Raw genomic sequence first — 27,917 nt, 5'->3', positions numbered from 1 at the left:
TGCGGGCTCTTGACAGAGAATAGACCCCTGCTCGGTGCGAAGCGAAGGGGAGGCGGTGCAGAGCCCCTCCTGGGACCCCGCCTCCACCCCTCCTCCCCTCTCCCCACTTCCCTCCCCAGGGTGGGCAGCACACTCAGGGGTCCACCCCCATCCCCCCGAGCAGAGCTCTGCCCCACCGCCCAGCACACCTGAGCCTGGGTCTGGGGGCCCAGGAGACCCAGGGCTGCTGCTGGGCCTTCCCTGATCCTGGGGGGCCCCTCATGGCATTAGTGCCATCACCTCACCCTGGGGGGTGGGTGGGAGGGCCTGCCCCCAGGCCAGGACCTCTGCCACAGGCAGAAGGCCCTGAGCTATTACCCCGCAGCCCCCAGCCCAGGGGGTCTGATGTGCCCAGGAAGCAGGCGGTCTGGGCGGCACGGGGAGGGAGGGCAGGCGTGGGCGGGTCAGCTGGTGTGGTAATCGTCACTAAGACAGGCTTTGCTGACGACAGTGTTTGTTGCAGGGCCCTGTGCGCAGGGGCGGGTGCTGCTCTCGGACGGGCGGCCGGACACCATGAGCCTCAGTGAGGGGCAGGTGCACAGGTTCCTGGACCAGAACCCCGGCTTCGCAGACCAGTACTTTGGGAGGAAGCTGAGCCCTGAGGATGTGGCCAGTGCCTGCGAGGACGGGTGCCCCGAGGGCTGCACCAGCTTCCGGGAGCTGTGCCAGGTGGAGGAGAGCGCGGCCCTGCTCGAGCTGGTGCAGGACATGCAGGAGAGCGTGAACATGGAGCGCGTGGTCTTCAAGATCCTGCGGCGCCTCTGCTCTGTCCTGCGCGCCGATCGCTGCAGCCTCTTCATGCACCGCCAGCGCAACGGCGTGGCCGAGCTCGCCACCCGCCTCTTCAGCGTGCAGCCCGACAGCGTCCTGGAGGACTGCCTGGTGCCTCCTGACTCCGAGATCGTCTTCCCGCTGGACATCGGGGTCGTGGGCCACGTGGCACAGACCAAGAAGATGGTGAACGTCCAGGATGTGACAGAGGTGGGGTCCGCAGGCCCCAGGGGTGCTCAGGTTTTAGGGGGCAGTGAGCGGAGCAGAGCCAGCTCAGAGCTTGCCGGGGGAGGCCTGAGGTGGCAGCGAGGACGCCTGCTGCCCCTTGAGGCAGGACTCCCGGGCGGGGTTTGGGCAGGAAGAGCTCTGGGCAGGGACCGGTGAGGAGGCCCAGAAAGGCAGGGCCACTGGACCCCGGAGCCCTGAGCTCACAGCCTCGTCAGAGACCGCACCGCCTGCCAGGGTGGGCAAGCGTGGAGGTTCAGAAGTTGGCCCAGGCTCCCTGCTTGCCTAGTGGTTAGAGCTCTGCGCTTTCTCTGCCATGGCTTGGGATTCAGTCCCTGGTGGGGGAGGAGATCCAAAAGTGTCCCTGCTGGAAAAGAACAAAAAATACAGCAGCTGGCCCAGGGCGCCCAGGGACCGAGGGGCGGGACTGGGGTCGACACCTGCGGGCCCACGATGGGCACAGGCAAGGCTGGCCGCCTCTTCTGTCCTCCCCAACCCTTGGGAGGGTCACAGATCTCGCCTGGGAGCAGCTCCGCCCCCTCCCTGCTGCAGGCACCTACAGGGACAGGCGGCTGCCACAGCAGCCGCAACCCCTCGTCCCTCAAGACAGAACAGACTTGTGGACAGACCCCCAGGCCCCTGACTCCGGACTGCAATCCTCTTAAACTTATCTCCTCAAACAAGCCTTGGTCCAACGACCTGAATGTGCTAATCTCCGGGATTAGCTTCATCTTCACTCCTTTTAGGAAATGGGTCACCCGAGAATCAGAGGGCCCAGAGCGTGAATTACCAGGAAAGCACCCTGCAGGAACTGGGGGACTGCGCCAAGCGCCCCCGGCCCCTCCCCCCTCCCCCCACTTCCTCCCGCCCCTCCCCCCGTGAGCCTCCACCCCCCAACCCACCGACCCAAACCTGTGCTGTTGGTTCTGAAGTTCTGGTCCAAGGGGCCGGAGGGGGTGCCAACAAGTGGCCGCTGAGAACCGAGGGCTTGTGGGGAGACAGCGGACGGAGGCTGAATGCAGGGGAGAGCGGTGGTGCCTGGCAGTGCCAGGGTCTCTGAACCCGCGTCACTGAGGCGTCTAGACTGCTGTGGGGGGCAGTTGCTGTGCAGCGAAACTCCCAGGAGCCGGGGTGGCCTGGACGAGGGAGGAGGGCAGGACCGGGCCAGCCACGCGGAGCACAGGTGGACCAGGAGGCAGGCGGGCCTGGGCCTGGGCAGTAGGCACAGAGCTGGGGGCACTTTAAAGAAGCCACAGGGCTTGGCTGGGCCTGAGGGATGGGGAGACAAGGCCCAGATTTCCTCTCTGGGGTGGTGTGTGGATGCCGATCCTTGGAAAGGGGACGGGCAGGCAGGTGTTTCTGGGCATGCGGTCCAGGTTGCAAGGGGCAACTGGACCAGGACAAAGCTCAGATGAGCTGTTTTCTTCAACTGGCCCCTGACCAAGGAGAGGCTCTGAAGAGCAGCTCCAAGACTGGGGTCTCATCGTGGGGGCAAGAAACCCCGTGGAGCAGATGCTTGCTGGAGCAGGGGCCCAGGAGGTCCACAGGGCTGGTAGACAGGTCCTGAGCGTGGGAGAGGGCTCAGGGCGGCGGAGGGCAGGAGGAGACTGCAGCCTGGACCAGGAGGAGCTTGGGGACGTGTGGACTAGACAAACTCAAGAGGCATCTGGGAGGCCAGCTAGCCAGACCACAGCAGATGCGGAGGCGCTAGGCCTGCTCACAGCCGAGCTCTGCAGACTGCAGTTCGAGAGCTGGGGGTCGTTGGCCCTGAGATGGGATGATAAGGACTGAGCCTGAACCCGAAGCTCAGGCCGTGGGCTATGTCTGCACGTGCTTCCCAGCTCCTGATGCCCAGGGCGTGGCCCCCTGGGTCTTAGCGCTGGCCTGGGCAGCTTCACTGTGACCCCCAGGGACGAGGGGGACCAGGACTCCGGGGTCCCCAGAGCGATGGCCTCTCCCTTCTCTCCTCTCGTCTCATAGTGCCCCCACTTCAGCTCCTTCGTGGATGAGCTGACCGACTATGTGACCAGAAACATCCTGGCCACACCCATCATGAACGGCAAAGACGTCGTGGCTGTGATCATGGCTGTGAACAAGCTGGACGGCCCCTGTTTCACAAGTGAAGATGAAGACGTGAGTGTCAGGGGACCCTCCGGGCGGGCACGCTTGTGCCTGGGGCCAGTATCGCTCTCCTCGCGTGGCCCCGGGGGCTCACCTGCTGCAAGGCAGCCCACGGGCGAGGTCGGTGCAGCGTGTGCGGTCCCCACTCTCAGCCGCCGGGCGTCTCCTCCGCACACACACACCTGGGCATGCGTCTGAGAGCCGGGGTTTTTAGCTGCTGCTGTCGTAACCTCTGTTCCAGGTTTTCCTGAAATACCTGAACTTCGGGACGTTGAACCTGAAGATCTACCACTTGAGCTACCTGCACAACTGCGAGACTCGCCGTGGCCAGGTACCCTCACGCGCCGCTGGCCGGGGCGCCCCAGCCAGCTCCCTGCCCACCCTCCGAGGTGACTGCTTGGGCCAGCCATCTCTCAGGACCGAGGCACGTGGTGCCATGGGCACCTGGGTACCTTGAGAGAGAGGGCCCAGGGCTTTGTGCTTGTGGGTCAGAGCTGTGAGTGTGCAGAGCTGAGGGCAGGGAAGCCCTGTGGGAAGCCCTCGGGCCCAGGGCTGTGACCACCTGCAAACCTGGTGTCACCACTGGGCCTCAGAAGCCGCCTCCAGCCTTCTCTAGAAGGAGCAGGGGCGGATCGTGAAGGCACAGCAGGGTCAGAGAGTCCCGGCACTCGTTAGCCAAGCCTGTAGGTGGGCTCTGCCCGGCACACAGTAGAGAAATTGCCTCCAGGACTGGAGTCCGCTTTGTCCCTGAGTGAGGAGGCCTCGGGGCCTCAGTGGGGTCCGGCCCACCTTCCTCTGTGCAGAGGGGGAGGTGGGGGGATGCTTGGGGGAGGGAGGGAGTGAGAGGGGGCCAGGTGGGGCCAGAGGCCAGCAGCGCTGGACTGCAGGGTGGGGCTGAGAGCAAGGCTGGGCGTGGGGCCGGCAGAGCCCACCGAGAGCTACAAAGTGCTCTTAGAAGAGCCGCTGGGTAGACAGGGGCTCCAGGCTGTGGGGACGGGGCTGCGCCAGAGACCACGATGCCTATTTCCTTCTTTCTGTTATCATTTGCCCACTAGTCTGGACACAGGGCTAGTCTTTACGCTTTAAGGTGTGAGCCAGCATGACTAGACGGATTCTGTTGTTCAGCTCATTTTCTCAGTGGCTCCCGTGCCCTCTGCCACGCCCACCGACCCCATCACTCTGGGTGGCTTTTGTTCAGTTGGTGGGCAGGTGGGTGGGTTTTTGGTTTCAGGCTTCTCTGCACCCTTAATGCTTCCCACGTAACTTCCTTACTCTCGCGCACCCTTACCCTCTACAAAACGCTCCTGTCTCCCTTGTAACTTCCTGCCCAGTCCTGGAATTGCCCGTTCCTCAAGGGGACTGGCTCCTTTTGTTGGAGATAGAAACAACGTCCAGAGCAGCAGGTGTGACCTCGGCGTGGCTTCCAGGCGTGGGCGCGTGCGCACCGCTGAGCCGCTTTCTGCAGGTCGCCACCTGCGTCTACACCGTTAGGCCCGCGCTCCTGCTGCTGTCTCCCGTCGCCCCTCGCGTGTCTTTCGGGCCGCTCCCCCGGCTCCCGGCTCTGCCCTTGGCTTGGGCTGTCCAGTCTCCGTGCGCGTGTGCGGCAGGCTGTAACCTGGGGCCCACGGGAGGCAAGCCCATCGCCAGAGCCCAAGGCGTGTGCACCCCTCCATCTTCGCTCTCGCAGACCCCGTCAGCTCCAGAATGCTGAGGGCAGTGCCTTGCCCTGCCCCTTCCGTGAGGAGCCCCGCATCCCCTCGCCACAGTCTGCGCTCTCTCCTGGAGCCCTCCAATCTACTAGATAATCTTTATTTGCAAACATTGCAGCTCATCCTCTGCGCTGTAGCTTGTTACAGACCTCAACAAGCGCATCAGGGCATTGCCTACCGTTACAGTGTCATAAAGAAGCATTTCTCCACCCTCAAAACCCCCACCTCCACCAAAGCCCTGACAGCCGGTATTGCCCCTGTGTCCACGGCTTCCGCTTCTGCCGACTGTCATTTACTCGGGATAGTGCAGTAGGGAGGGTTCCGGGACTGGCTCCTTTCACTTAGTAACACGCATTTAGGGTTCCTGCATGTCTTTTCATGGCTTGGCAGCCCAGTTCTTTCCATTGTTGAAAAATATACCAAAGACTGGATGCATCACAATTTATTTATCGATTCACCCATGGAAGGACATATTGACTGCGTCCAGTTTGGGGCAATCATGAATAAAATCGCTATAAACATCTGTAGACAGGTTTCTGTGTGGGCATGAGTTTTCAATTCGATTGAGTAAATACCAAAGAGTGTGGTTGCTGGATAATATGGCAGGTAATTGTGTTTGGCTCTGTGAGATGCTGTCCCAAAGTGGCTGTCCTGTTTCATATCCCCACCAACAGCGAGCGAGAGCCCCTGTCTGCGTCTCTGCCAGTGTTTTAGGCTTCGGTCATTCTTGCTGCTGCTTTAATTCACACCTCTAATGACAAGTGACTTTGGACAGCTTTTCATATACTTACTTGTCAGCTGTATTTCCTACTCTTTGGTGAGGTGTCTGTTCAGATTTTTTGCCCATTTGAAATCAGATTATTTTTTCTTATTGTTTAGTTTCAAGAGTTTTTTGTAACATTGGGTTTTAAGTCCTTTATCAGATATGTATTTTGCAAATATTTTCTCCAGTGGTATAGCTTGTCTTTTCATTCTCTTGCCAGTATATTTGGAAAAAAAGTTTCATATTCTCTTTTTTTAAATTGAAGTATAGTTGATTTACAATGTTATGTTAATTTCTGCTATATAACCAAGTGATCCAGTTACATATATGTGCACATTCTTTTTCAAATACTCTTCCCCATTACAGTTTATCATAGGGTGTTAGCTATAGTTCCTTCAGCTACACAGAAAGACCTTGCTGCTTATCTACGCTATACATGGTGACTCACATCTGCCAACCCCACTCTCCCACTCCACCCCTCTGCAACCCCCTTCCCCTTGGTAACCACTGTCCATGAGTCTGAAAACATGTTTTTAATTTTAATAAATTTGTTTAATATAAACATATACCAAGTATAATATATCTGATAAAATATTAATATTAATCACAATATTTAAATATAATGTTGATTATAACAGAATTAATTGTACTAACAAACACAATACATTAAGTGAATCTACTAGGGTGGACTGCAGGTGAGTGTCACCTCTTCAGGCTCCTCAGCAAACCCAGAGCCATCTAGATTTTGTCCCATGTTGCCTTCTAGCAGTTCCATACTTTGCATTTTACACTCAGGCCTCCGAGTCAATCTCAGGAAAGGCGTAAGGTTTGTGTCCACATGCAGTCTTTTACACATGACATCCAACTGTCCCAGCAGCAGTCGCGAGAAGGCCAGCCTTTTGCCGCTCTCTGCCTCTCTGTCAGGCTGCAGCTGACTGATGCGTGCGCGTCTATTTCTGGGCTTTCTCTTCAGTCCCATTGGTCCGTGCTCCTGTTTTTCGCCAATGCCGTGCTGTACTGACCGCTATAGCTTCATAGTCTTGAAGATGGGAATAGCAGCTCTCCAGCTTTTTTTTCCTGCAGTATTGTACTGGTTATTTCGTGGGTTTTGCCTTTCCATATAAATTTTAAAATCAGTTTGTCCATATGCACAAAACAGCTCGCTGACATTTTAACTGGTTCTGGATTAGATCTGCACATCAGGTTGAGAAGAAGTGGCGTCTTAACAATAAGGAGTTTCCAGTTCATGAATGGAGAATATCTGTTTATTCAGATCGTCCTTGATTTCTTCCGAGTTTTCTCAGCTTTGCACATGGATTCAGTACCTATTGAGTCACTCTGTATCTGAGTATTTAATTCAATGCTGATGTAAGTGGTATTGTGTTTTTAATTTCAAGTGCCAGCTGTTCACTGCTCATAGAAAGAGAAGCAACCGACTTTCGTTACATGTCGACTTTGTTATCTTATAACCTTAAGACAATAATTAGTTCCAGGAAGTTTTGAAAATTGGTCCCTTGGTATTTTCCCATGAATGATCATGTCATCTGCAAGCAGAGAGTCTTGTTCCTTCCTTCCCCATCTCTTTGCTCTTTCTCTCTGTCTCAGCGCACCTGCTAGGCCTTTCAGTGCGATGCTGCCGAGGGCGGGGACGTGGCCCTCCTGGCTTGCTCCTGACGTTAGGGAGAGAACCAGTTTCTCGCCATCAGATATGACGTTCGCTGAAGGCTTTCTGTAGAATTTTTTCCAGTTGACAAATTTCCCCTCTATTGACACTTTACTTAGAGATTTTATTCCAAATGAGGGTTGGCTTTTGTTGATACTTTTCTCCACCAATTGGTACGGTCGTGTTAATGTTCTCCTCTCTTGGGCAACGATGTGGTGGGCTACATGGCGCAACAACATGCTGGACCAGCTTTGCACACCTGGGATGTTCGCTGCCACTCAGCTGTGGAGCATAATTTTTTTCATGTGCTATTGAGTTGGTTTTGCTAATATTTTATTAAAAATTATTTTTTTACCTATGTTCATGAGAGATTTTGGCCTATAGTTTTCTTTCTTGTAATGTCTTTATCTGGTTTGGATATTAAGGTAATACTGGCCTCAAAGAATAGGTTTAGAGGTTTTCCTTCTGCGTCTATATTCAGGAAAAGATTGCTGTGAATTGGCATAATTTCACCCCTAAACATTTTGTACAAGTCACCGGTGAAGCTGTCAGAGACTGGTGCTTTCTTTTGGAAGATTACTAGCCGCTGATCCAATGTCTCTGACACTTACAGTCTGGCCAGATCGCTCCGTCCCCCTTGCGCTGCTGTTGGCAGCTTGCGTCTATGGAGCACCGAAACACTCACTTAGTCGAGACTGCTCACTCTAGATCATCGGATTTGGGGGCGTACGGTGGTTTTTAATATTTGTTACTTATTAGTCATTTCCTTCTGCTTGCTTTAGGCTTAAAATAATCTTTTTTTCTAGTTTCCTAGGATTAAATTATTGATTTCAGACTGTTTTTCTTTTCTAATATGTGCAATCAATGCCACGAGTTTCCCTCCAAGCCCTGCTTTCATGGTGTCCCACAACCTTTGATGAGCTGTATTTTCATTTAGTTTAAAATCTTTAAAAATTTCTCTCAAGACTTCTTTGATTCGTATATTAATTAGAAGTGTGTTGTTTAAACTATTTTGGAATTTTCCAACTGCCTTTCTGTTAATGATTTCTAGTTTATCGCCTGTGGGATGACAATGTGTTCTTATGATTTTTAATTCTCTTCAATGTGCTGAGACATGTTTTGTGGCCCAGAGTGCGGTTTACATTGGTGGCTGTCCTGTGTGACCTTGAGAGAAATGTGGGCTCTGCTCTTGTTGGATGAAGCTGTCTACAGACACTCACTGTGGCCGTTGCTGTTTAGCCCAACTACTTTCTCACTGAGTTTCTGCCTGCAGGGTCTATCAACTGCCTGAAGGAAGGGCACTGAAGTCTCCGACCGCCACGGCGGGCTTGCCTGTGTGTCTTGCAGTTCCATCAGGGTCCACTTTGCGCCGTGTGACACTCTGCTGTTAGGTGGCTACACATTAAGGAGCAACATCTCCTTGGAGAAGTGACCGCTTTATCATTAAGTAACGTCCCTCTTTACTCCTGATAATTTTTCTTCTGAAGAAGAAAAATCTTTTCTTCTGCTTTGTATAAACTTAACATAGCCCCCTCAGCTTTCTTTTGATTGGTGTTAGCATGGTATATATTTTTCCATTCTCTTACTTTTTTCCCAGTTATTTTCCTTGTGATAAAATACACATAAGAAAATTACTGCCTCAATCACATCTTGTTTCTTGCTTGTTTTGTTTTGTTTTTTGAATGACAATGGGTTACTTACGTCTATTTCTCTACAGTCACGTTACTGGTTTTGGTAAGAGAGAGGATGCTCATAGTAATTTTATGCTCTTCTTGAATGTCTGGACTTAACGTGTGAAGACAGCATGGGGCCAATTTGTTACACTTTTTTTTGAATGTGTTGGGAAGGGGGCCCGCAGAGAGCAGCAGGTTGAGGGGGCCAGGAGGGCTGCTCCGCCATGTGGCTCTCAGCCTCGGGTTCCATGGGGACGGGATTCGTTTCCAGGTCGTCTTTGGCCAATTGTTGTGATTTAGCGTTCTTCCTGGTGGTGCATGCATTGCTCAGCCAAGACGAATGCCAGCAGGAACGATTCTGAGAGGTGCTCAGACACATGGGGTCTCCTTCTGACCTTTCCCAAACTCTTCTAGCTGGTGGCTCATTCGTTCTGTGTTCATTACCAGGACCTCCTGTCGTAAAATGCCTCGTGCCCACGGTGACTATGAGCCTGGCCAGGGTGGGCGGCTTCAGTCGGTGCGCGCCCCTCAACAGCTCCCCCCGAGAGGCTTCACACTCAAGACACTTTCTGGGAACTGGGGCGGAGGCCGCTCCCTGCTGCAACTCCTGCCTGCTGTGTGTGGGCATAGCAGAGCAGAAGTCTCTCTCTGCCTGATCTAACTTGATGAGGCGTTCTGTATCTGTACACGGGTTTCTGTGTCTGAAATCTGTATCTGCATCTGAATTCTGTATGCTGTATGCTTGTAGTAACAGCAATTTAATCTGAAACTACTGGACCCTGTCAGAGATGAAACAGGGGCCAAACAGGAGACCTAACAGAGCAGTCATCACCAGTCCCCAGAAAAGGAAGACAAAGTTTGGGGTGAGGGCTGCAGGGTGTGTGTGTGACTGTCTTAGTCATTTTTAATCTACAGTTCAGCAGCATTAAGTACATTCATATCGAGCGGCCACCACCACCATCCATCTTCAGAACTCCTTACAGATTCCCAAATTGGAACTCTACCCTCTTTAAACACCACCTCCCCAGATCCCCCATCCCAGCCCCTGGAAGCCACATTCTATCCTCTGCTTCTATGATTTTAGCTCATGTAAGTGGGACCCTACAGTATCGGTCTTTTTGTGACTGGCTTTTCGCTCCAAGCAGAATGTCCTCAAGGTCCATCCATGTCAGAGCATGCTCAGAGTTTTGTTCCTTTTCAGGGCTGCATACCATACCGCTGTAGCATACCGCTGTAGCAGACCGCTGTAGCGGACCGCTGTAGCATGCCACTGTATGTATATACCACTGTAGCAGACCACTGTAGTATATACCACTGTAGTATACCACTGTATGTATATACCACTGTAGCAGACTGCTGTATGTATATACCACATTTTTGCTTCTCTATTCATCCGTTGACGGACACGTTTGTTGCTCCAGGATTTTAGCTATTATGAATAACGCTGCTGTGAAAATGGGTGCAGATATCTCTTTGAAATCCAGCTTTCGGTTCTTTTCAGTGTATGGCCAGAGTGGAAATGTTGGATCATATGGTAATTCTGTATAATGTTTTTAAACACCTCCACATTGTTTTCCAAAGTGTCTGTGCCATCTTACATTCCCACCACCAGTGCGAAAGGGTCCCAATTTCTCCACTTCCTTGCCAGCACTCATTTCCTGCTTTGGTTTTAACAGTAGTCATCCTGACGGGTGTTGGTTGTGACTGAAGTTCTGACTTGCATTCCCCTAATGATTACTGATATTGGTCATCTTTTCATGTTTATTGGCCATTTGTGTTTCTTCTTTGGAGAAATGTCTATTCAAGTTCTTTGCCCACTTTCTAAGCTGGTTGTTTTTGTTGTTGAATTTTAGCAGCTCTCTACATAATCTTTGTATTACTCTCTTACCAGATGTGTGATTTGCAAACGTTTCCTCCCTCCCTTTTGACTCTGTTAATGGTGTCTTTCAATGCACAAAAGTTCCTAACTTTCAGGAAGTCCAGTTTGTCTGTTTTTCCTTTTGTTGTCAGCCATAATGTTATATCTAAGCAATCAGATTTAAGCAAGCAGGCTCTTGAGAGTCCCCTGGACTGCAAGGAGATCCAGCCAGGCCATCCTAAAGGAGATCAGTCCTGGGTGTTCTTCGGAAGGACTGATGTTGAAGCTGATACTTTGGCCACCTAATGTGAAGAGTTTACTTATTTGAAAAGACCCCGATGCTGGGAAAGATTGAGGGCAGGAGGAGAAGGGGACGACAAAGGATGAGATGGTTCGATGGCATCACCGACTCAATGGACATGGGTTTGGGTGGACTCTGGGAGTTGGTGATGGACAGGGAGGCCTGGCATGCTGCAATTCATGGGGTCGCAAAGAGTCAAGACACAACTGAGCGACTGAACTGAACTGAACTCTTTCCCCATTGAATGGTCTTGGATTTTTTGTCAAAAATAATTTGACCATATATGCCAGGGTTTAGTTTTGGACTCTGTAAGCTATTCCACTGGTCTATATGCTGTCTTTATGGCAGTATCATGTTTTGATTAATGTAGGCTTGTACTGTGTTTTGAAATCAGGTAATATGAGTCCTCCCACTTTAGGCTTTCTCAAGATTGTTCTAACTGTTCAAGATCCCTTGAGCTGCTATATGAACTCCAGAATGTGTTTTTATGCTTCTGCAAAAGCACCATTGAGATTTTGATAGGGATTACATTGAACTTGCAGGTTACTTTGGGTAGTATGGACATTGTAACAACATTGAGTCTTCTACCTCATAAGCAAAGAATGTCTTTCTAACTATTTATGTCTTCTCTAATTTATTTCAGCAATATTTTAGTTTTCATTGTTATAATAATTCTAGTTCTGAGGTCCTTTCATTTTGCCTGGAGGGCATTTCTTGCCGGGAAATTGTAGTGCTCGTTTATCCCCTCAGCTTTTGTTTTTCTGGAGATGTCTTAATTTCTCCCTCACTCTTAAAGGGCAGTTTTCCCAGATACAAGATTCTCGATAGACAGGTTGTTTTTTTTCAATTTTAGCACTTTGAATACACCAGGTTGGGCTTCCCTGCTGGCCCAGTTGGTAAAGGATCTGCCTGCAACATGGGAGAGCTGGGTTTGATACCTGAATTGAGACGACCAGCTCAATCAGTAAAGAATCTGCCTGCAATGCAGGAGACCCAGGCTCGATTTCTGGGGTGGGAAGATCCCCTGGAGAAGGAAATGGCAACCTACTCCAGTGGAGTGGAGCTGCCTGGAGAACCCCATGGACAGAGGAGACTGGCAGGCTACAGTCCACAGGGTTGCAAGAGCCGGACACGACTTAGCAACTAAAGCGCCATACACCAGGTCACACCTTCTAGTCCCCAAAGTTGCAGCAAATTCCGTGCTGAAATGAGAGCGGATGAGAAACCTGCTGATAAGCTTAGCGAGGATCCCCTGTGTGTGACGCGTCTCTTCTCCCACTGTTTTCAAGAGTCTCTCCATCTTTCGACAGCTTGATTACAGTCTGGGTGTCTGAATTCATCCCATTTGGTGTGTGTCGAACCTCTTGGATGGTAGTATTCAAGTATTTCATTAAATCCCAGCCCTTATTTCTTCCCATATGCTCACTGTGCGTGCCTCTGCCTTTGGTGAGGCCTAGCCGTCCCCCTGGGCGGGGTTCTGAGTGGCTTTCATCCTGCCCTGGCTTTGAGGCTGCCTTTCTTTCAGCTTCCTCTCAGCCAGGCCCCTTAACCTAACTGCTGTGAGGACATTTCCCCAGATTCTTATCTGCAGCTTCAAGCAGTGGCCTCAGGCCAAGATTCAAACCCACCCCACACAGCCCAGGTGTGGGCCTGGGAGGCAAGTCTGGGAGCATCTTCTGGACTCTGCCCCACCACACACACCTTCCCCCAGCAGATCTCACCCAGGGGCTGTGTTCCTTCCAGGGAAGCTGGATCTCAGGAGAAGCCAGGTTTCTGATTCTCTGCCTGTCATGCTCTGAGCCCCGAGCCCTTGCTTTGGACACCCTCACTTTTCAGCCCCTCTTCCTGCATACTGTCTCAGGGTCCCGCTCCTTCTGCCTCTCATTAGCCACCCCAACTCAACTCAGTCAGAGCCACACTTTGGAAGCTTAGGCCCTACCACTGGGGCCCCTCAGGGCCTCTCGGGCAGCCCCTGCCCACCATCCTGCCCCGGCCATGCTCCTCTCAAGGGCTTATGGACTTGCCGGTCCCTCTGCCAAGAACACTGCCCTACACACCCCACGGCTCCTTTGTAGACAGGTCTCCCCCGACCTGAGCACCTCCTCACCCTGCTCCCCCCCCCCCCCCGCCTCCACCTGCTGGACCCCCTGCATTTGCTCATCTCCCTGAGACGAGCCATCGGGCTGCTCTGTTCGTGTCTGCTCTAGCCTGCACTCCCCACATGAGAAAGTGGACCTAAGAGTCAGGATTTTGTCTGTTCTATCGTCCAGTTATATCAGTCCTAAGGCAGGCAGTAAATATCGTTCCAGCAAATGAATCCCTGACACTTAGGGAACATGACCATCCAGAGACCCGACGTTTCCAGCTCTTCAGACCACATTCATGTACAGATGTGAGAGCTATAAAGGGGATTTCCAACAATGGGCAATCATGTCTCAATTAAATACTTTGATTTCCACACAGATGTCGCCTAACCCCAGTAGAAAGCCACCTCTGAGACCTTACACTCTGAACAGCATTTTAAAGAGCTAATTGCTTCGCGGCTCTCCCTCATAGCCCTCTTTGAAAAGAAAAGACTGAAATGAACAAAGCCTGGCTCCCACATTGCCTGCGATTCAGTCTGGTGCCCACTCCTTCCTCACGCTGTAGGGGAGCCCCAGTTGCAAATTAAAGTGCTTCTGTGCACAGGGCCTGCCCCTCCCTCGCATAGATCTTAGCAATCCTCCAGGGTCCTAGGCCCCCTCCCTGGACAAGAACCACCGTCAATCAGCCCTGGTCACTCTTCCCGTGGGCTCCGCCTCAGGGGCTCCCATCAACCCTTTCTGAAGGTGTCTTGGCCACTTTAGCCAGAGGCAAGAGAAGCACCAAAGAAATCATAGACCTGGCCCTGGGCTGTTGGCGCTCCTCTCGGATGTGAGGCCGGCCGGCCAGCTGTGGCTGTGGTCCCCGCTGCCCACGCTGCAGCACCAGCTGGACGAGGGGCCCCGGGGTACAGAACTTTGGCTCCATGCTGCCCGGGCCATGCTTCCGTCCACAACCCGTTGGCTGTGTGCACTGCCGCTCCCAGGATGAGGTGGGAGGCGCCCCAATTCACAAGGCTACATAAAGAGCGCCCAGGCTCAAAGCTGCCTCGTATTCCTGATCTGTGAACATGTGGAAGTGTTTGGAAGTCAGGACAGGTGAGTGGAGGCAGCAAGGCGGGGCGGGCTCGTCCCCCTGGGCAGTGCAGGCCGATTTCTGTCCCTGCAGCTCCCACTCTGATGTCACTGGACACATGACTGGGAGAAGTATCGCAGGGTGAACCTGCTTTCCACTGTCAGAAGCCATAAGCATGAGGATAACAGTCACCGGCAGAGAAACGACGGGGAAACACGCGTCTGCATGTTTATTATTTTTGCCTTAATGCAATTTCTTTCTTTTTCTTTCTTTCCATTCTTTGGCCACGTGGCTTGTGGGATCTTAGTTCCCTGACCAGGGATCAAACCCAAACCCTCAGCACTGACAGTACAGAGTCCCAGCCACTGGACAGCTAGGGAATTCCCTGATTTTCTTAACTTTTAAGTTAACATTATTTAACTTGAATAATGGCTGTGTTTAACAACCGACTCCCAAAATTCTTTAAGATTCAATAACGTGCCCCTAAATAAGGGCCTTAGGAGCTCAAGCTGCCCAGGGCCTCCGGGTCACCTTTCCCATCTGCCCCCTGCCCTCCCAGCAGCCTGATATCCCCCCCATAGTATGAGCATAAGCTTAGGCCTCACAGGCCAGCCTCCCCACTTGAGGGGCGGTGCAGGCCTCTGCATTATCTGTCCCCAAAAGCAACTAGATGCCCCTCACTTCCAGGGTCACCAGGTGGCCCCTCCCAGACTTCTTCTTGGCGCGGTAAAGAGGAGCACCCGTGACGGGCCTGCGGAGGGCTGCCCTGCGGCTCCTGCCAACCACAGGCTCCTGGCCACCCAGACAGAGAAGGGGCTCCAGCAGCACCACCAAGGCAGCACAGTTTGCAGCAGTCAAGACAAGCAGTCCAAGGGCCCCAGAGCGGGGAGGGCAGACCGGTCTGGGAAGAGCCACCTCAGACAGAAGTGGGGCAGGCAGAGGGAGGCAGGCGAGGGACAGGCACCGCGTGAATCCGTTCAGACGAAGTCCTAGAACACTCCGCAGTCAGCGGGGCAGTTCCAGGAGGGATCGGGGTGTCGGCTGGGGGCTGAGGACCTTCTTAGGGGCTCGAATGCTCTAAAACCTGGTATGGCAGTGGCTACAGGTACCCCCTAAGATGCCCTCATCCCATCAGACGGTACCCCAGACTCAAGTCAGAGAGAAAAAGGAAGAAAGGGAAGGCAGAGGCCTGGGGTGGGCCTCACAGCTGGCTTCAAACCACGGTGGACACGCTGCCTGATCCGCTGAGCACGCATTTCCTTGGGGCCATGATAGAGCCTGCTTCAGGGCAGCGTCCAGTGTGGGGACTGGCCCTTGGTCCGGCTGCGGCACTGGAGGGGCGAGGTGGAGCTGGAGGGAGGTCTCCCCTAGGGCTGCGCTGTGATGCCCACGTCCTTTCCTCCTCACTCCGCCCCTCTCCTGGAGGACAGGTTTGGGGACTGAAGTACTCAGATGACTCAAAAATTAGGCTTGCAGCCCAGACACCCCCACCCCCAAGCTCAGCTGTCCATGACATACCTGGGCACCCAACCGCCCACCCCTCGACATCGGTGACATGGGTTCCGCTCTCGCCAGGACTGGTGCCAAGGAGCTCAGCAGGCCTCTGGGGCGAGAGGCACAGGCGACTGATGTGCACACACCCCTCTCAGATGCACACATTGTCACACATGCTCACAAACTGGCAGGAAGGGAGCCAGGCAAGGAGGCTGGTTCCTCGCGATGGAGGAGGAGGGACCGGGCACCAGGCCACCCTCCTTACAGGTCAGAAGGCGGGGAGGCGGGGAGTGTGTGTGAAGGGGTGGGGCCTAGAGGGTCCGGCCGGGCCGTGGCTGAGGAGGTCGGGGGGAGGCTGACTCTGTACAGCAGCCGGCCCGGGTTGGGGCTGATGTCCCGGGCAGGGTCTGGCCAGGCCCTCCTAGAGCGTGCCAGTGTGTTCTCACTCTCAGCTTGCTTTGCAGAGGCCACAAAAGCGCCTGACGTCCAGAAAACAACAAATTCATGTTCTCAAGCCCCAGCTTCTCGCAGGCTAGTTACGGAGGGCTGGCTAGTCAGATCTCTGCCTTTCAAGCTTGTGGCAGTTGATCTAAATTTTCACTCACCACCACAGCCTGAGGCCAGCACCGAGGAGTGAGTGGCAGGGATATAGCCAAAGCCTGGAGAACTTACCTGCCAGGAAGCTTCCGGGGACCCTGAGGCATGGAGCCGAGGGCCACATGCTGGATGAAACCTCGGGTGCTGGCGCCCTGCAGAGACGCCGGGAGCGGCACCACGGTCGCGCCCCGGGCTCCGTGTTCGCGTGCAGAAGCGCGTGTCTCGGGGGTGGCAGCCCTCCCCCAGGTGCCGCCGTGCCGACGGGGGGGTGTCACCCGCAGGTGCTGCTATGGTCGGCCAACAAGGTGTTTGAGGAGCTGACAGACATCGAGAGGCAGTTTCACAAGGCCTTCTACACTGTGCGGGCCTATCTGAACTGCGACCGCTACTCGGTGGGCCTCCTGGACATGGCCAAGGAGAAGGTGAGGCCCAGCGCCCACAGGCCCCTGGCCCGCCTCGTCCCGCTCCGCCGCTGAGTCGGTGCCCCGCTCCCTTCTCTTCTCTTCCAGGAATTCTTCGACGTGTGGCCCGTGCTGATGGGAGAGGCCCAGGCGTACTCAGGCCCCCGCACGCCTGACGGCCGAGTGAGTCGCAGGCGGGGGGACAGGCCAGCCGTGCACCTGGCTTCCTGGCCCGGCTCCACCGTGGGGAGGGGTCGCCCCAGCTGAGCCGGGCAGGGGGGACGGCTCGGGGGGCTGTGGCGAGGCGAGGACAGGGTGGAGGGCTGCCTGGCTCTCTGACCGCTCCAGAGGGCAGGCCCCTGAGGCCGTCTCCCCAGCGCCAAACCCCTGCAGTGCTCTGGGGCCAAGGGCCAGGCCTGGTCCTGATGAGGGCTGTCAGCCTGGCTTACTGGCCAGCATCTGCTCTGGCTGAGCAGGCCCGCTGCCCTACCCTTAAATCACTCTAGCATCTGCCTGAGCGGGGCTGCGTGGGGGTGCGAGCGGGATAGGGACGCGGGCAGATACCTCAGCCACACGCTGCGCATCCAACCGGGGTCACACGTCAGAGCTGTGACGCAGTCTCCCTTCCTGTCAAGCGGGGGGACCACAGGCTGTCTCAGGGGCTCCAAGGGTTCTGTGTGCCAAGTACATCTCTGCACAAAGGCCTGTTGTGACCACAGCTTGTCCCAGTTATATGAGAGAGACAGGCGTGTGTGTGAGAGAGAAAGATAGACACACAGGCCTGGCTCAGCTGAACCCACTTGTGAGACGGATACAGGCCAGTGTGTGTGGGGTCGGGGGGACGTGGCTGGAGGGAAGACAATCGTGTGTCCCAGGACAGCCAGTGGTGGCCCCCGCGTGTGCACAGCTCACGTGTGTGCCTATCATTACGTGGGCTCATGTGGTGTGTCGAATGTGTGGGTGTGGTGTGCGCGGTGGGGTTCCCATCGGGGAGCCCCTCATGCCTGCGGCATCTGCTTCTCAGGAAATCCTCTTCTATAAAGTCATCGACTACATCCTCCACGGCAAGGAAGACATCAAGGTCATCCCGTAAGTGTCGGGGTTCTGAGAAGTGCTACCCGAGGGCCTGGGCTGGACGGGGCTGAGGGCCCGTCATGGCGGAGTGCACGGCCCCTGGCTCACCCCCGCACCCTTTGACGCTCCCTGAGCCACGGGGCGAGGCAGGACAGAGGGCGGAGGGAGACTGGCCCAGTGGTCTGGGAGGCAATGCCTGGGCTCACGAGGAGGCCTGGCATCCCACGAACACTGATGCGGACTCAAGGCTCAGCGGGGCTTTCCGAGTGGCCCTGTCGGCAGTGACTGGCCTTTGAGGTTCTTAGGGTCTCGTCTTGGTTCACCCGGCCAGCCCGCAGGCAGAGTCTCCGGGGAGGCCCGACACTGCAGAGCCGGGGGGCGGGGGGTGGGACGGGAGGGACCAGCCCAGCAGGCAACAGGACCAACGGCGGTGAGGGCAGCCTGGAGAGAGCAGGGGGTGGCAGCTGGCCACTTCCAGCCCCACAGCCGCACTGCCGTACGAGCCCCAGAAGCCCGTCAGGACCCCACCCCGCGGGGTCCACGCAGAGAGCAGGACCCAGAGCCAGGCCTGCCGGGGGAAGCCCGTGGCTCCCAGGAAGAGGGGGCCTCTTCACGGGCAGAGAAAGAGGCACGCTGCAGCTCGGGTGTCCCCAGAGCCAGCCCCGGCCTGCCCTCCCCTTCTTCAAGTCTTTGCCAGCTTCCCACACGCACCCAGAGCCCGGGGAAGGGAATCGGCACACACACCCAAGCGCCTGCCCACTGCCCTCTGCTTCTCTCCCCACAGCTCACCCCCAGCCGACCACTGGGCCCTTGCCAGCGGCCTTCCAACCTACGTGGCAGAAAGCGGTTTTGTGAGTCCCCCGGCCCTTCCCACAGGCCTGTGTGCCCCAGCTTTGCCTACATAGAAGCTCGTCAGACTGGACAGTCTATTCTAGAATCATGCTCTATGTTTGGCTGCTTCTAGTGAAACTGTGTTCTGATCCGTTTCCAGATCTGTAATATTATGAATGCCCCTGCCGACGAAACGTTCAATTTTCAGGTATCTGTCTATTCATTAATGGAATGTGTACTGTACTTTAGGAAAAAAGATGTTGTGGTTCAGAAATGATGGACTGAACTCGTTTTTGCTGCTTAAGAAACCACCTCAGATCTCACAGGCTAACGGCGGCACAGTGTGTTCCGTGCACGCGGGTCTGCTGGTTGGGTGGCTGCGGCTGCAGCTGCACCTGGCGAGGATTCACGTCTGCTCCCTCTGGGGACACACGACCGGGATGGGCTCTTTTCCAAAGGAGGCCCAGGTCACATGGACTGGTGGAGCTGCCCTTTATCTTTCAGGGCCTCCTCCAGGAACTGGCCAGGGTCCATATCTCACTGGCCAACCATGAGCGGAATGTGAGCGGGGACCCACCACGTCGTCCGTGGGGCCCGGGGGAGCGCCAGGCCCCTTGTTTGGCAATCATTGGGAACTTAGCAGCAGGGCGTTCAGTCAAGCGCGGGGGCGGGGGGAGCCTGCAAGAGCCGGAGCCGACGTGACCACAGCGCCCGCACGGTGAGGCGTCCCGGTGGACGTCTTCTCTTCCAGGAAGAGGTCACCGCCGGCTCGCGGGCATGGTGGGCCGACAGACGGGAGCAGGGACCCCGCCTCTGCCCTCTGAGGGCAGAAGCAGCGAGGTTCATGTTCCCCGGGTGACAAGCAGGCCCAGGCCAGGGTCAGACCCAGGGCAGCGGTCAGCTCTGGACACCTCTCCCCGCAGGAGGGGCCTCTGGACGACTCTGGGTGGATCGTCAAGAACGTCCTCTCCATGCCCATCGTCAACAAGAAGGAGGAGATCGTGGGGGTCGCGACATTCTACAACAGGAAGGACGGGAAGCCCTTCGACGAGCAGGATGAAGTTCTGATGGAGGTAAACGCCTGTCCCAGGCGGGGTTCCAGAGGCGACCCCCGGGGGGGGCGGGACCCAGGCCGGGGGGGTGACGTGCGCCTCCAGTCCCTCACACAGTTCCTGGGGTGGTCGGTGCTGAACACGGACACCTACGACAAGATGAACAAGCTGGAGAACCGCAAGGACATCGCCCAAGACATGGTCCTGTACCACGTGCGCTGCGACAGGGAGGAAATCCAGCTGATCCTGGTGCGTCCGTGCCTCCCACGGGCAGCGGGGGTGTGGCCTAGCCGTGAACACACTGCACCGCCGGGGGGCTCCCTGCCCGGCCGCGGGCCCCTAGCAGTGACCCCAGCCCCTCTGGTCGCGCTGTGTGAGGGCTCCACCATCGTCGTCCAGGCAGAGCGCCTGGACCGGTGTGGAGGGAACAAGAGCCGGCCCGAGGCCACCGCCACCATTTCTGAGGCCAGAGGCTCCGGCCGGGGCTCCCCGAGGGGTCACCCAGTCCCACGGCCACGAGGGGTGCAGCGGACGCCATCACCGTCTCACAGCGCGTCTTCCCTCCCAGCCAACCAGAGAACGCCTCGGGAAGGAGCCTGCCGACTGCGAGGAGGACGAGCTGGGAAACATCCTGGTCAGAGTCTGGCCCCGCCCAGGGGGTCGAGAGCCCTGAGCGAAGGGAGATGCTCCCCCAGGTGGCAGAGGGTGGTCCTGCGGTGTCTGTGCTGAATGCGCCCGCCCCCGCGATCGCGTGTGCCCGTGTGCCCTGCCGCCCCCTGCCCGTGTGCCCTGCCGCCCCCCTGCCCGTGTGCCCGCTCCGCAGGCCCGCCCCCCAGCCCCACCGTCCCTCCCACAGAAGGAAGTGCTGCCGGGACCCGGCAAGTTCGACATCTATGAGTTCCACTTCTCGGACCTGGAGTGCACGGAGCTGGAGCTGGTCAAATGCGGCATCCAGATGTACTATGAGCTGGGTGTGGTTCGAAAGTTCCAGATCCCCCAGGAGGTAAGGGCTCATTTGTGATCCCGGGTCCCAGCTCTCCCAGGAGGTCAGAGAGAGAGGGTCCGGATCCCAGTTCCCGCAGGAAGTCTGGGGGCAAGCCGTGTCCACACAGAATGGACAGTGCAGGCCAGCAAAATACACACGGCAAGTGTGTGGAGACTATGTGACTGGACGGACGGACGAAGAGTGTGGCACACAGGTGCTGCAGGCCTCTGAGCGCGCACATCACGGGGCAGCAGCGGGCGTCTGGTGTCGGAAGCAGGGGCCCAGCAGAAGCAGCCCAGCGCCTGCGCAGAAAGCACGCGTGCCCTCTAGGTGGGAGCACCGGGGGCCCCTCGGGGCGGGTCCCGGGAGGAGGGGCCGCCTTCCCGGCTCTGCTGCTTCCCTGTGGCTTTCCGGCTTCTGCCTGCGTCCACCTTCAGGGAGCATCTGCTTCCCCAAGTCAAGTCAGAGAACGTCTTACTTTACGGTCTAGACAAGGGCAGCAGTCTGGCATTTTCTAAGACGCTGCACAAAAAACTAAGGGAAAACACACAAAAAAATGCGTTATAGAAAATGCTAACAGAATGCAAGAATCTCGGGTAATTTCCGCCCGAAAAGCCGCTGTGGAAGCTGTGGTTGGGCCCGTGTTCTGCCAGCCAAACGCAGCTGCTCTTCAGAAGGCGCACCCTCCTGCTGCCCCTCAGCCTCTGGGCCTTCAGCAACCGCCTCTCTCTCCACCACTGTGTGCCCCGGTGCCCACACATCCTGCCCCACTCAGACTCCCACGGCTGAAATGGACATTTTCTTCTAAAGTATCCCAGGCCCCTTGCCTGGGGTCCTTTCCCGATCTGAGGTTTGGCAACAGGATGGAGGCCCCAGGCATCCTGTGGACGTTGGAGCTGTTCTCGGCCTCAGCTCCGCTCCTCCGGCTCCCGGCCACTCCCGTCCACACACCCCCGCCCCGAATCCGCCCTTCCTCCACTTCTGTCCGCTCCCCGCCCACCCCCATTCACCCCTGTCCGCCATCGTCCGCCCCCCACGCGCCCCTCCTCCACCCCCGGCCCCGTCCACCCTCATCCACCCCGAGGTGCCACCCAGGAAGGCAGCTGGAGGCCAGTGGACAGGAGGGCCGCGGGGCGGGGAGGGACGCCTTTCACACGGCGTCAGCTGGAACTGTGTCGCTGGGACTGGGCACCGTGGTGCCTGGACCCCGTGTCCCACCTCCCGCAGGTCCTGGTGCGGTTCCTGTTCTCTGTGAGCAAGGGCTACAGGAGAATCACCTACCACAACTGGCGCCACGGCTTCAACGTGGCCCAGACCATGTTCACCCTGCTCATGGTGCGTGGCCGGGCCGGGGGGGGGCGGGGGACCCTGTCTCACCGGGGCTGGGAGGAGCCGCCTGCCCCCGGGGAGCCTGGAGGTGGGTGGCAGGCACCCGAGCTGGGCAGGGGCGGAGGGCTCGCCTGAGCTCCCCAGGGGCCAGGCAGGGCAGGAAGGGAGGCGGGCGGCAAGAATCCGGGCGCCTGTCTCTGCAGACGGGCAAGCTGAAGAGCTACTACACGGACCTGGAGGCCTTTGCCATGGTGACTGCTGGCCTGTGCCACGACATTGACCATCGGGGCACCAACAACCTGTACCAGATGAAGTAGGCGCGCGTCCTGGGGCCTCTGCGGGTGCCGCCCCTTCCCTGGGCTGCTGGGCACACAGGCTGCCCTGGGGTCTCTGCCCGCTGCTTGTTCTTAGCCAAACCTCTGTGCCAGGTCCCAGAACCCTTTAGCCAAGCTCCACGGCTCCTCGATTTTGGAACGACACCACCTGGAGTTCGGGAAGTTCCTGCTCTCGGAGGAGGTCCGTGTCCTCTGCCCACTCTCCCATAGGCCCTGGCCAGCTGACCTGCGCCCACACCCCTGAACCTCCACCGCCAGGAGCCACACCGCATCGCTCTGAGCTGGAGAAAGGAGGCAGGCTCTGAAGCGATGGGGGCGATGGCACCCCTGGTGGTTCCAGTCTGGAAATGCCCTCTGGGGGCGGGGGCTCAGATCCCGGGTGTTGAGGGGAGCCCCCCAGTGCAATACGGGGCCACCAGTGTCTGGGGCCCATGACTCTTGGGTAGAAGGTGGGCAGCGACATGGGGAGGGACAGATGGGCAGCCTCCAGGAGGGAGGGGGGGACAGGCACCGAAGGCGCGCAGCTGTGACGGGAGCCCCGCCCCCCGCCCCGCAGACCCTGAACATCTACCAAAACCTGAACCGGCGGCAGCACGAACACGTGATCCACCTCATGGACATCGCCATCATCGCCACGGACCTGGCGCTCTACTTCAAGTGGGTGCCGCCGCCGCCCCGCTGGCGCCCCGGGGCCCTGTTGGGAAGGAGCCGGTAGAGGGGTACCTGGGGCCCCAGACAGACGTGCCCCGCCCCAGGGCCCCAGGCCTGGACTCCGGCCTCGGATCCTTTCTTGGAGGGTGGGTGGGGCTCAGACCCAGGAGGACACGTTGGCGGGGTCCTGCGTGGTTGGGAGGGAAGGGTCGACTCCCTCCCTTTGTCCTTCGGGTTCAGGAAGAGGACAATGTTCCAGAAGATTGTGGATGAGTCCAAGAACTACCAGGACAGGAAGAGCTGGGTGGAGTACCTGTCCCTGGAGACCACGAGGAAGGAGATCGTCATGTGAGCCGGCGCGCGGCTCCGCCCCTCGCGGCAGGGCCTCCTGCAGAGCTCCGCGGGCGGGACTAGGAGCCCAGGGCCTGGGCAGCCCACTTCCGGACAGCGCCCATGCCCCCACCCCAGCCGCTCTCCTTTCGGGGGAGGCTGCAGGATTTGGGATCAGACAGGCCGAGTCCGCAGTTAAATAGTTTGCTCACGTTATGAGTGTCCACTCCTTCATCTGCAAAGCGGAGATTCAGAACTAGTCCCACCCCAGGCCTGTCCCAGTGGCCCAGTGAGGCTGCTGCTGCTCAGTCACTTCAGTCGTGTCCAACTCTGTGCGACCCCATAGGCGGTAACCTACCAGGTTCCCGCATCCCTGGGATTCTCCAGGCAAGAACACTGGAGTGGGTTGCCATTTCCTTCTCCAATGCATGAAAGTGAAAAGTGAAAGTGAAGTCGCTCAGTGGTGTCTGACTCTTAGCAACCCCATGGACTGCAGCCTACCAGGCTCCTCCATCCATGGGATTTTCCAGGCAAGAGTACTGGAGTGGGGTGCCATCGCCTTCTCCAGGCCCAATGAGGAGCTATGTGTAAATCACCGGCCCCCAAGAAACGCTTGCTGACTTTCACCCCTGGCAGCCTGGGGTGATGGGGTGGGGCTGGAGTGGTGCACAGGGCAGGACGTCCACTACTGCAAAGACACAGGCCTTGCAGGGGTGGAGGGCAGGGAGGGAGGCCAGGCTGGGTGTACCTGGAGCTCCATCTGCCCACAGGGCCATGATGATGACGGCGTGCGACCTGTCTGCCATCACCAAGCCCTGGGAAGTCCAGAGCAAGGTCAGAGTCACGTGGGTCCCCAGACGTCTTGCCAGTCCCCATAGGGCTGCATCTAAGTGGGGCCTGGGGTAGGGAAACAGCTCCACTTGTCTGCTAGGTGAGGCGAGGGCAGCTGCCCAGCTCTGGGGCCCAGCCAGAGCCGCCACTCGAGGAGGCTGCTGCGCTCCTGGGCACCACAGCAGTGTGGCCCCAGTAGTTGGGCCACCAGAGTCTGGGGCACAGAAGGCCGGAGTCTGGCCATCTTGGCAGGATCTCAGGACAGCATCTGACCGAGCACTGAGCCCACTGGTGCTTGCCTTCTGGGTGCCTTTCAGGTCGCTCTGTTGGTGGCAGCGGAGTTCTGGGAGCAAGGGGACTTGGAGAGAACGGTTCTGGATCAGCAGCCCATTGTGAGCGTCACCTCCAGTGTCCTCCACACCTGTCCTGGTCCTTGGGAGCCTCAGGCCTGGCTGGGTGCAGACTGGGGGCCCCCGGGGCCTCTGGAATCCTGGGGCCTAACTCTCTTTGTGGGGTCATGTGACATGAGCCTGGATCTGGATAAAGTTGCGGAAATACAGGGATTGGGTAAAGATGTGATCCCCTGCAGAGGTGGAAAGCTGTTGCCAAAGCCGCAGAGCCAGGCTGTGGCTCCTGGCCGAAAGCCCCCGTGGGCCCAGGCAGCTCTGGGGCGAGCCCCTGTGTGGCTGTGAGCTGCTCCAGGGAGGCTCAGGGTGTGGCAGGCCTGGCCCGTGGGAAGAGTGCTGGGCAGGGGAGTGGTGGCCAGAGTCCAGGGCTCACCTGGACGTGGCTGTGGCTGTGGAGGGAGTAGCCGAGATGGGGAGTGTGCAGCAGGGCTGGGCTGGTGTGCAGAGCAGGACTGCCCACTACTGGAAGGACACGGGAGCTTGGACCTGTGCCCGCAGTCACCAGGCTTCACAGGAGTGGAGGTGAGAGAGGGAGGCAGTCCTGGTGTACCTGAAGCTCCATCTGCCCACAGGCCCTCAGGATGCCAGGATCTTTGGGTCAGCAGTGGGGGTCAGGAATCTGTTGCTAGACCGAACTGGCACCTGCATGGGGGTGAGGACACGAGCACCGCCCAACAATGAGCAGAAGGGACGGAGGGAGGCTTGGCCTCACAAGCCAACTGCAGCCTCTGAAGAGCTCGCTGAGCATGGGGCTGCAAAGGCCCGGGGCCAGGTGCAGACTGCAGGAAAGGGTGCCCTGACCAGCCCTGCATCTTGGCAGGAGGACAGGCAGCCTGTCTGTCTCCCCGGCTAGGCCGCTAGGGTCCTGCATGACCTAGCATGCTGAGCTCCAGAGAGCGGGCACCTGTGAGGAAGAGGCTGCCGGGAGACAGCTCGGGGGCAGTCCAGAGGCTGGAGACAAAATCAGCCCCTTCAGAGTGTCTGGGCTGCGCCCCTTAGGAGGTGGGGCCAGGTCTCGGGTCAGGACCATGGATAGCTCATGGGGGGGGAGCCGGAGGAACTTGACTCCAAACTCCACACCGGGGCTGGCGTGGCAGGGGCCCAGCGCCACCTAGGGCAGCTCCCCAGAATGGCACAGTGTCTTGGAGGGGAGTGGGGGCTCCCGGGCTTCCCTTCCAAGGAGAGCCCTACATGGACAGGCGCTTCAGGCGGGGGTGGAGCTGAGTCCTGGGCCTCAGGGAGGTGTCGGGGCCTCACGGTGTCCCTGCTCCCCCTTAAGCCCATGATGGACCGGAACAAGGCGGCCGAGCTCCCCAAGCTGCAGGTCGGCTTCATCGACTTCGTGTGCACGTTTGTGTACAAGGTGAGCAGGGCAGCCCAGGGCCTGGCTGGGTTTGCAGGGGAAGGGTGAGGCGGGGGCTACTATGGGGCTCCTCCCCCCCCAAATCTGCACTGAAACTCAAAATCGTCAGTCTCACCCCAAGGGGGTCCCCTCCCTGTCAGTTCCTCAGAAGGATCCTGAAATTTCCCACCCTAGTCTCTCCCTCCCAGAACGTCCTCCTGCACACCCAACATCCCTTCCCAGGCCCCATCGAAAGGCGCCCCCATGCAGGGCCTGCACGGTGTTGTCAAGGCACCGCCTGCAGTGTATGTGCGGAGCATCCATTCAGGGTCTGAGCCCTGGGAAGATGGGGGTGGCCCAGCCTCCAACTGGGTGCCCCCGGCCCTGCAAACACCTGGGCAGAGCCGGGGGCAGCGGGATGTGAGCCAAGGGCCTGGGGCAGGTGCTGGACCTCGCTCTGGGGACTGACCAAGGGGTGGGGGCAGAGCCCTCCCGAAGGCCAGCTGCCACGACTTGGCTGCACTCTCAGGGGCAGCCGCATACTCCAAGAAGGGTGCTGGGTTCTGACCACCTTGTCCCACGCCCCACCCCAGCCCCCGAGGCCTTGTGCTTCCCTTTACTGAAGCATCAGCTCCCTTTTCTGCCTCCACCAGGGGGGCTGGGGTCTGTGAGTGCTGGGAGGAAGGCGGGACCAGGACGTACGTGCTGGTCCTCAGGTTCACCGCCGGGGCCCACCAGGCACTCCTCGCCCCCGCGCCTTCCTCACCTCCATCTGCCCGCACAGCTTGTGTGTCGACACGTGTTCATGTGTGAGCACATGCTCTGTGTGACATGCGGTGTCTGTATGAGGGTGAAGGAGCCCCGGGACCCGCGCATCTGCCCAGCCTTCTCAGCCCCCTTGCTAGGGAATGTCCTTTCTGCTTGGATGTTTTCTATTCTTCAGGACCCCACCCCGTAGCTCCTGTTCCAACCTCAAGGACACAGACCACAAGGCCTCCTAGCCAGGAGCCACTAGGGATGTGGTCTGACCTCTGATTCCTTTCCAGGAGTTCTCCCGCTTCCACGAGGAGATCCTGCCCATGTTTGACCGGCTGCAGAACAACCGGAAGGAGTGGAAGGCCTTGGCCGACGAGCACGAAGCCAAGGTGAAGGCCCTGGAGGAGGGCCCGAAGGAGGCGACGGCGGCCAAGAAAGGTCTGGCCCCACTCCAGCCTCAACCAGGCCGCGCGGCCCGGCCCTGGCCTGCAGGGGGCGGGTGTGAGGCAGCCCTGTGGGTCAGTGTGCCTGGACTCCGGGCTGCACAGAGGGCCACCCTCCCAGAGGGAGGCCCATCCCCGAGGAACAGGCTGGGTGACTCAGGGCGGCTGATGAGCCCGGTCTGAAAGGGCCTGCTCGGGGCCCGAGTCAGGGATTCCGGAGGGAAGTCACCTTTATACAGGGGAGGAAAGCCAACTCAGCGCCTCTGTTCCCATCATCAATCAGCAGTTCCCTCTTAAGTAGCTCACAAACTCTACGCTCCCACGCCAGCCTCAGAGCTGAAACAGCAGACCCACGGAACCTAAGAAGCCAGCTAGGGGTCAGCGCGCATGGTGCTCCCGTCGCGGTGCAGAGCTTGCTCGCCTCCCCACCCCACCCCCAGCGCTGTGGGAGCGCGGCTCCACTGTCACCAGCTGGTGCCCCCAAATCAGAACCCTCGAGGCCTGCTCGTGCTCCGCAGCTCATCATCTCTGAAGCGTCCGCAGGGGAGAGAACCAGCAGAAACCAGCCAGCTGCGAGGCCACTGCTGGAGCGCCAGGAACTAAAGCAGGGTCCAGTCAGCTTAGGCAGACCAGCCCCTGCCCTGCCCTCCCCCTGCAGGGCGAGTGGAGGCGCCGGGCCACTCGTGGCCCTCGCTCACCGTCCTGTCTCCTTTCGCAGCAGGCACAGAAATCTGCAACGGCGGCCCGGCACCCCGTTCTTCTACCTGCTGCATCCTCTGA

At 57.8% G+C, this 27,917-nt stretch overlaps 1 protein-coding gene across 2 annotated transcripts; it reads left to right on the top strand.

Moving 5' to 3' along the window:
* Nucleotides 1–552: 552 nt before the first annotated feature.
* Nucleotides 553–27,917, top strand: PDE6B (phosphodiesterase 6B). 2 transcript variants are annotated; one of them, XM_068975083.1, is made up of 22 exons: nucleotides 553–1,020; nucleotides 3,016–3,168; nucleotides 3,398–3,487; nucleotides 16,652–16,792; nucleotides 16,880–16,954; nucleotides 17,796–17,860; nucleotides 18,630–18,696; nucleotides 18,837–18,884; nucleotides 19,600–19,749; nucleotides 19,834–19,977; nucleotides 20,297–20,362; nucleotides 20,585–20,731; nucleotides 21,941–22,048; nucleotides 22,246–22,355; nucleotides 22,471–22,558; nucleotides 22,934–23,034; nucleotides 23,269–23,376; nucleotides 24,129–24,192; nucleotides 24,507–24,581; nucleotides 25,876–25,959; nucleotides 26,985–27,132; nucleotides 27,859–27,917. In XM_068975083.1, the coding sequence occupies exons 1-22, from the start codon at nucleotides 553–555 to the stop codon at nucleotides 27,915–27,917; spliced, it is 2,559 nt and encodes an 852-aa protein (XP_068831184.1). The 2 variants fall into 2 exon arrangements, with proteins under 2 accessions (XP_068831184.1, XP_068831183.1); XM_068975082.1 differs by having other exon boundaries at nucleotides 27,856–27,917.

The sequence above is a fragment of the Capricornis sumatraensis genome, chromosome 7 (genome assembly GCF_032405125.1).
Source record: "Capricornis sumatraensis isolate serow.1 chromosome 7, serow.2, whole genome shotgun sequence".
Lineage (NCBI taxonomy): Eukaryota > Metazoa > Chordata > Mammalia > Artiodactyla > Bovidae > Capricornis > Capricornis sumatraensis.
This window is presented reverse-complemented; position numbering and strand designations above follow the sequence as displayed.